Source organism: Globicephala melas, chromosome 7 (assembly GCF_963455315.2).
Source record: "Globicephala melas chromosome 7, mGloMel1.2, whole genome shotgun sequence".
NCBI classification, from domain to species: domain Eukaryota; kingdom Metazoa; phylum Chordata; class Mammalia; order Artiodactyla; family Delphinidae; genus Globicephala; species Globicephala melas.
Genome location: NC_083320.1, coordinates 28,292,010 through 28,301,010, shown reverse-complemented (window position 1 = coordinate 28,301,010; position 9,001 = coordinate 28,292,010). Strand labels below are relative to the sequence as shown.

At 45.5% G+C, this 9,001-nt stretch overlaps 1 protein-coding gene across 2 annotated transcripts in view; it reads right to left on the bottom strand.

Annotated features, from left to right (window-relative positions):
• Positions 1 to 1,217: 1,217 nt before the first annotated feature.
• The window catches only part of PLEKHM3 (pleckstrin homology domain containing M3), a 187,623-nt gene continuing 179,839 nt past the window's right edge, over positions 1,218 to 9,001 (bottom strand). For both annotated transcript variants that reach the window (XM_030853453.2, XM_030853476.2), the window contains exon 8: positions 1,218 to 6,559. In XM_030853453.2, the coding sequence (XP_030709313.1) occupies positions 6,382 to 6,559 (178 nt within the window). In that variant the 3' untranslated portion in view covers positions 1,218 to 6,381. The remainder of the gene's footprint in view (positions 6,560 to 9,001) is intronic.

Below are 9,001 nucleotides of genomic sequence, written 5' to 3'. Positions count from 1 at the left end.
ATTTTATATATTATATAACTAATATATAATATAATATATATATATAATAGCTCTTAATCACTGAGCTGAATCACTTTGCTGTACACTTGAAACTGATACAACATTGCAAACCAACTATACTTCAATTTAAAAAAAGAAAAAAAAATTAAGAGCTATTTTAAAGTCCCCGGTAGCTCACTTTCAATAAAGCTCAAATCTTGACTTTGAATTAACATCCAGGGCTCATCTTGGGCTTTCACCATCCCCGCAAAAAACAGCATTTTAATAAGTTGTTATGAGAAGAGAAAGCACTTTCTGCATTGTTTATTGAGAGAGGGAGAACTTTATACATTAGGAACTGGTGCACTTAAATTGTATGACAGATGACCATAAAAACTAGGGGTCTTGTCCACAACACAGCTTCATTTTATATTATTACAGTTACTGATATTTAAAAAATGATGTAAACAAAATATGGATAAGTTATGCCAAAACAAAAGGCAATAAAATCCAGAAAACAGAAACAACACATATATAAGTTACCACATTAGATATCACAAATAGCTCAACACAGAGTGACATAGTAATAGCCCAAACCTCCAATTTTAGACAGTTCTGTACGGCATGAACAGAAATAAGGGAAAATGACACCGATCTGACCCAGGAGCGTTAAGAACAAGTTGTGCAGAAGTCTTCTGCACCCCACGTTCAATACTTGTCATTTGCAACCTACACATTTTCCCTCCTTTTACTGTTCCCTAAAGACAGGTTTTTTTTCCTTAAATGTTCTAAGGTAGGTTCTTCACAATAAGATCCTGATAGGTGTCCAAAATTAGAACGTCAGCCTCCGGTGGCGAAAGCCTAATTTAACAGCTTGGTGGACTGCCCATGCCACACAGAAATGCTTTCACCACAATTCTTCCAAGAGGCTTCTCACTCTCCACGTGGAAAACAGGTGGCAAAATTTAAAAAAAACATACAGTAAAGGAAAAGAAAATCCTTGTGTTTGTGTAATTTTTTCATCTGAAAAAGGCTAAGTTCACTGACTTTACAGATTTGAATCTGAATAACTGGTTTAATTTCTCTACCCATTGGCCTTGGTAACGTTGTGACATTCCCCTGAGTTTGGTTAATGAAAAGCAAAAGCAAACAAAAAGAGTGATTCGAAAAACAGCATAAAACATTATGTGGTTGTACCTTTTGTATTTCCTGGTAAGTGTCAACGGCTCCAAGTAGCATTTCCACCAGTCTGATTTGACAATGTGTTTCCGACAGGAATCCTTGTACTCGTGAGGATAAGGCACCAGGTTAAATGAAGGTGAAAGGTCTGACATGCTTAAGGAACATGCAGGCTCCGAGCTTGCCTGTATACAGAGCAGCCAGCAGGGAAGAAGCAAAGTGATCCGTATTGAGGCAAAGGGTCCTGCAGGCCTCAAATGGGTCAGATAGTCTAGACTAGAAACACTAGGCAGTACTGTAAGGCACTCCTACGGGGAAAAGAATCAAATGCGACGGCCAACATGAGAAGGAGCCACAGGACCCAGTGGTCCACCAGCCAGTTTACCAGCCAAGAGGCCTGAATCTGGGCTCATGACTGGGGCAAGGAAGATCAAGGGAAGGGGAGAGAGGCTGGGCTGCAGCTCAATGGCCTAGGCGGGAATCTTGCTGTGCTAAGAGTTGCTGCAAGCGCCTGAATCTTCTACCTGGGTAACAACTGGCTTCACTCCAGACCTTTCTAACAAGATGGTGTCTCTTTCCACTGGGAGGAACCAAAGCGAAAGAGCAGCTCTTTTTTCACTTGAGGTTAACAGAGCCTTCCATCACATTGGAGGCCACTGTAGGGGGGAGAGAGCCCTATCGCGTGATCGCTTGGAGCTCATTTAAAATAAAAGCCCTGACAACTGTGGGTGTGCTTGGGAGGGTGTTCCACACTTTTCTTTTGACTTTAATCTGGAGTTTGACAATGACTTGGGGTGCTGGGACTTAACTGTCGAGACACCGTCCCACATGATAGAAATCACATTTGTCTGCTCAGATGAACTGAGCAGGGCTTGTTCGCCCATCACTGGGTTCAAGTAGTCGAGTCAGGCAGTTAGTTCTGCTAGGGCAGAGCTGAGGGTTAGAAGAATGGTGCAGGGTACACAGCACTCGGAGCTGTGTTGTTAATGCCCAGTTGGCAACAAGAACCAGGGAAAGGAAAATGGAGAGTGTTTCCAATGACTCAATTCAGGCCAGAGAGGGCATGTTCACTTCTTTCAGTTTTGCCCCCAATTCTCTGCTTTTTCACATTATCTTAGAGGAAGGATAGTAGTGAGGCAGAAAACTTAAGAAATAAGAGGGGAAACCACACGCATCTCTCTTTACTGGGAGAAGTAAAAAAAAAAAAAAAAAATCACCTTTGTGTTGACTCCAGGCGGTATTAGAATCAGGAGTTGAAAGTTTACTTCACAATCCAGTTATTTCAACACAGATCAGTGAAGGTAAGGAAGTCTGCCCAAACACAAGAACTGCAGCATTGGCTTAACCCTAAATTAGGAGCAGAGTGTACCTCGGCTTCCTCAGATAATGCCTCTCTGCAGAAAACGTTACTAAACATTTGCGGCCTCTTGCAAGTCCTACCCTGATAGAGTAATTTACGTATGGCCTTTTCTGGCTAATGGGTAGAGAAGAAAGCCACCGGTTTGGAAGCCAAGCCTTTCAGGAAGGTATGGGAAGAAACTATCCAGTGTCAATGTTCAGTGTGTACAGATGCAGAGACAAAAACAGAGGCCAGACCCCATGCAGGGGCACTCACTCCAGCTTAGCAAAGGCTGCCTACAGCAGCTAGAGCGGTGTGAACAGCTTGGCTCTCACCGCAGCCGGAAGGAAATCATGGCCCAGTCCCTCAGTGGGAGTCTGAAGGACACCACTGGGTTGGTTGGAAACCACAAATCCCAAGTCCTAGAGATATTCCCTTTTCAGTAGAGGCCTATTCTAGAAGAATCCAAAAGCGATTGCCTTCTCAACTAATCAAGTATTTAAGCTCCTAAAAAGACTACCCTTTAGCACAACAAACATGAAGATGACTATAAATCAGTCCCCTGAAAAGGTAATGAAGCAAAGGGGGAAGAGGAGAGTTTACATGGTTTTCATATAAAGAGCATTCAACTTCGAGAAGAGCCGACCTGGAGAGAACATGACTCCCATCCCAGTTGACTGCTTTTTAAGTACTTTGCGGCCTTCCTGCCGCGGTGCAAACTGAGGTCTATTTTAGGAACTGGCCTCTTTACTGCAGGGTGAGATGCCAACATTTCACCAGGGTTGGACTGTCTCACACATGAGTTCCTGGCACCGTGCGGAGGGATTTCCTCAAGTGATACACCAGGGAATGGGCCTTTCAAGAGAAAAGAGGTTGCCCTGAGTCGGCTGCCAGCTCTAGGAGATTAATTGGCCATTTTCTCATGTGCTTTATGGGCAAGATATTTAATATGAGATGAAAAACGGACCATGAGGGAAAGCAGGTATTAGCCTGGTCTCAAGGAGGTGGTAATCCACAGATCTGCTTTTGTTTCAACAGTTTCTAAGCAGTGGAACAATTGCCTACAGTGCCCCAAGTAATTTGTTAGTGCTGAAAACAGTAAGGGTGTTCATGTGCGCTAAGGCGTTCTGGGCTGAAAACAGCAATTTTGAATTTTCGTGGCAGACCCAACTCCTAAGGCGGCTCTGCTCTGTCCTATTAGATTTGGGTGGTGGTGGCTGAGCGTGTCATGTGGGCCTGCGGCCGGCACCGGCCAGACTGTCAGGGCTCCACGAAGAGGAGAGAAAACAGAAGCAGCTGGGGTACGGTTCCAGGTCTGGGTAGCTGATGATGATAGCACATTTGTTTCCCCCCCCCCCACCTTTTCAAAATAAGCAGAAAATGATGTGGGTGGAAAGTTCTCCTTATGAGTTCACGGGGACTGCAAACATTCAGCAGCGCCTCTAAATGGGCCTGGTGAAAGCAGAAGCCTTGAGAACAGATATCCAGAGTGTCACCCTGACTTTCGGCGGGTCTGGCCCTGGGTGCCTGTGAGATGGGACAGGAAATTCTGTACATACAGTGAATACGCTAGAAGGGGAGGAGACGGCCTTGCGCTTCAGGTCTCCCAAATGCAGTGTGCTGGGGACGGCCTCGCTGACAGTTGGAATCACAGATACATAAATGACGGCAAAGGCAGAAGTCAGCTAGAGTGACAGGGAGCTGCGGGGGAGGGAAAAAGGCACTGTGCCATCAGAGCACATCTGTTTTATAATAAGCAGGTCTATAATTCTCCTGTGAAAGATCATGTTCTGCTATCTTCACTGAGGCTGGAAAATATAAATACTGTATTTCACGAAAGGGAGGAGGAAAGGGGAGATGATCCAATTTGTTTGCCTGTTTGCCAAGTGCTTGAGATTTTCCACCCTTTTTCTTTTGTGTGCGACAGTCTCTATAAAGTGGAGTGGGGTGGGCGCTGGGGGGAGTCAACTTGTTTTTCTAAGAGTAAAATTCACCGTAAGGTGTCTCATGAATAGCGCCCTGGCCGTTTAACAAGTTTTCATGCCTTGGTTCTATCTAGCTACTGTATAATCAGAAAATAAATGCATGCATGGTGCCGAGCTATTACATTGAAATGTATGGCCTGAGGCCAAAGGAACTGGCATGGGTAGGGAGGTGAAATGCTCACACCCAGCAGTCTGCACAAAAGTGCGTCTGAAATGTCTCGTCTCTAAACGGATGGAAGCATCATGAGTTGGGATCCGGAGGGAGCCGGGTGTGGTGGAAAGGAGCAGTGGGGTTAAATGTCCCGTGGACTTTGTGAGCCACTGATTCCCCAGATCCTACTAGCAGTGAAACTACTAAACCATGAAGGCATTGAAGGCATCTGCTCAGTGGGAATATACAGGATCTTCTCATACAGCCTACTGAGAATTGTTTCAATACAAGCTTATTTTTCTGTTCTGGAAAGAGTTAAGGTGGAAGGAATGGGAGCCACGATTTCCAGTGCCATCCTACCTGCCATTTGGGTCACAGTGACTGCTACGCTGGCTCTTAAAAGCGCACTGCAGAGGGAGAACATCCCCCGCCAAATGCCTAAGCGATTCATTCTAATTCCTATATTATCCTAGTACTTTTCATTTCAGTTTACGGTGGCAATCGCATATGTGTATATACAGTTATTTAAATCATATCAGATTTAATTCATTAATTGTATTTGTAAGTTTGGTATTTTCCTAATAGTCTAAAGTTGATATTTTAAAGTTCCAAGTTACTCTTATTTTTCAAGACAATTAAAAAATATGAAAGCAGAAGTAGTTACATTGACAGATTAAAAGTCAAAATGAGAGGGCAATGAAAAACAATGAAAAATAAAGCACTCATAATGAATAGGTGGGAATCGCCTACTCAGGATTCTGTGAACAGAAATTGCAGACCATCTCTTGGAATGTCCGTACTCTACATCCGACCTCCTGGTCTATAAACTGATGTATTTAACAACAATCCTAGGCAATTTCCTCAGGCCAGCACCATTAAAAAATCATAACTGTCACTCATGAAACTGCTGGAAGACTGGTCTTAAGAGAGCCATGTTTCCAGCCTGGCAAATACCGTGGAGCGTCACATCACTGGGCGGGCGTCGGGATTCGTACCAGCAAACAGACCGACAACATGTAGGTTACTGAGGTCTTTTCTCAAGCAAAACCCTTTCTGAGATTAACTTCAGAACCAGCACCAGCTCCTCTAATAAATTAGGGACACATGCTTTCTGTCAGAGGGAGCTCGCACTCCTGATTTCCAAGCCATTCAGCTCAGCTGAGGTGATCTCTGCCTCTGCGAAGATACCGAGCTGAGAGCCAGGGACACGGGGTCCTGGAAGGACACAGGGTCCTGGAAGGATCCAGGAGTCATTGCTGTGTTTTGAAGATTTTCTTATGAAATATGATGATGGGTGCTTGCCTCAGTTACCTCATCCTTTGTGAAGGCTAAAAATAAATAAACAAAAATAACTCGAAGCACTGTTGCTCTGCAGGAAATGCTTTCTCCTGTGTCCTGTGTAATAAATGGCCCTTGAGAGCCGAAAAAAAATGTCTGAACTATAAAGGCTTGTGTGTAAAACACGTTTTGCTTGGGAGCAAGCAGCTGAAATTCATGGCTAAGTATAATTCAGCTATTGGTAATTTTTTGAGACACAAAGCTCCATGGACCTTTAGGACAACGACTTATACAGAACATACGTACAGGACGTATAGGTATGTGTGTGTGTACATGTATAAATATATATCTACATCTAGCTGAGGGTGAGATGTACTCTTCTTCCAGAGGGGTCTAACTGGCTAGTTAGGAAGCCATTGGGACTGATGGATGGTTGAGAGGTCACTGGCCGGCCTTGGGCTCCCGCTGAGTCAGGTGTTCTGGTAGGACAGCTCAAACATGTTGCAAGCCTCCTCCAGGCTCTCGTCCATGTTCAGCCTCCGCCAGAAAGACTTCTGCTTCATCTGCAGCTCTCGACGGACACACCTTGGGCAGGGGACAGACTTTTCTTTGCATTCAGAGTGGAAAACGGCTCCACAGCTTTCACACCTGCAAAAGTCAACCACGGAGATGATGAGCAAGGTTGAAATGGGCAGGATGCCGGAAGTCCAGTGGCCTCTGTGCAGCTCGGGCCACAACCTTTTATTCCGGCTAGCCCTGCCCCTGGGAAGAGACATGACTCATAGAAATGGGCTCCTCCTTTTTCCAAAATGCTCAAGGTTGAATTTCACTGGAAAAACATACCTTTTTTTTTTTTTTCTGATTAGAACTAGCATGGGTGAGGCTTCTGGCTTCTGGGTGGAGGGGAGTCAGCAGTCAGCTAGCAGTTTTGTGACCATGGTGATGACGAACTGAGCTCTAGAAGCTCCGTGTGTTAGCTCCCCTGAGAAAGAAGTGGGGGTAGTGACTGTAGGGTGAAGTGACAGAAAGTGAGTGAAGTACCCTGCCAACTGAAAACACGCCCAGCGCCGGTGACAGCCCCTGCGTTACAGCTGTGAAAATGTGACTCTCCACTTCCGCTAACAAGAGCCAAGTGGTTCCCTGTGACTCCCTGCCTTTGACACCGTGGAGAGGTAAAATGACACATTTTCATTTTCTGAACGATATCCTGTGGTTTGCTGCTCTTCTGAGTTTTTTTTAAAAATTAGGAAGCCCCTCAACCTTTAGAAATCTACTCGCATAACACAAGTAAAGCATGAGAGAGTGGGGAAGAGAATTTTTTTTTAAGAAAAAAACAACACACAGATATTGTAATTTATAGAGAGGAGACATTCCAGGTGGATGACTAGTTTGTTGTTTGGCTCGGTGGAAGCCTGTACAGGAGTCTAAATGGCTGTTTTTACTGCAAAGTCTTTAATAATGAGTAACTGACAAGCACAACTATAGCTGCTCCAGTGGGTGGCTTGCCAGTGTGGATTAAGTTCTCATCCTTCCACACATGAGTGACAACTGACTACAACCTCATCCCGGGAGCCCAGGGAATTGGGCCCGCATGTTTTGTTCAACCAGCAATACCGATGGAGGGTCCAGGACTGGACCAGTTTCAAAGATAGCTGTGAAGGAACCAGTCCTCAGGGCTCAGCCTTATCCCTCTTGCCTGGGTGTAGGATGGTCTTTGGGGCGCCATTCCCTGGCCTGCTACTTACTTACCACTCAGGACTCAGAAAGTTTGATCAAAGGAGGATCTTCCCATCCACCCTTGTATCCAGGAGAGAAGATAGTGACTTAGAGGGAGAGGGGCTGTATCTACCAGCTGAGAGATCAAAAGACAGAAGCTTCACTGCACCCAGCAGTCTCTACCCCCAGCTCAGATCTCTGGGCCAAATATAGCATAATAGCGGTTAGGAGAGCAGGCAGAGTGAGATGGCCTGATATCAATCCCACCTTCAAATCACTTTCTGCCTGTACGACTGCTATAGACTGAACTGTGTGCCCCCCAAATTCCTATGTTGAAGCCCTAACCTTCAGTGTCTCTGTATTTGGAGATGGGGTCCTCAGGAAGTAATTTAGATTCAATGAAACCATAAGGGTGAGCCCTGATCTGATAGGATTTGTGTCCTTACAAGAAGAGACAACAGAGAGCTCTCTCTTTCTCTTCCCCTGCGTGTACTCAGAGGAAAGGCTGTGTAAGGACCGAGGCAGGAAGGTGGCCGTGTGCAAGCCAGGAAGAGAGCTCTCACCGGAAACCAAGCCCTGCTGAACCTTGATCTGGGACTTCCAGCCTCCAGAACTGTGAGAAGTAAATATCTGTTGTTTAAGCCACCCAGTCTGTGGTATTCTGTATGACAGCCTGAGCTATGACAGTTACTTGAGCAAGTTACTTCACCTCCCTGAGCTTCAATTTCCTTATCTGCTAAGTTGGATTTCCATTAACATGCGCCTGCCTCATCTGGTGTTACGGGGCTTTACACAGTTCCTGGCACCTGGTAAGTGCTTAATAATACAGCCAAGACGGCGCCTTCCAGTGTAAGCAGCTACCTGCTGCCTTTCTGCAAGCCTGCATTTTAGCCTGATTTCACTTATGTCACCATGGTGACCTGAGGACACCTTGATCAACCCCTCATTTCAGAGAGAAGAAAGCTGAAGTTTTAAGAGGGCTAGTGGTTGTCTCATGAGGACACAGTGAGTAAAAGACAGAGCTGTGACTAGAACCCAGAATTCCTGGCAGCCCAGCCAAGGCTCGTACTCAGCCCTGGTCATCTGAGTGAGAGCGGGTTACCATGAGGGAAACGCAGGTGTTCAAGTTAGAACCCTGGTGTTCAAATCTCAAATCTTTGAGGGATCTTGGGCGTGGAATTTACGTTCTTGGTGCTCTGGTTTCCTCATTTGAAAATGCTGCCCACAATGACCTCCTTCCTACTCACTCAATGGGGTCCTGAGACGAAAATGGGTGGATGTATGTGGAAGGGCCGTTCAAATGGCAAGTGCTCTGAGGAACAGGCGAGGGTGACACACCTCTCATGGTGACACTGGTACCTGCCCTTCCTGACT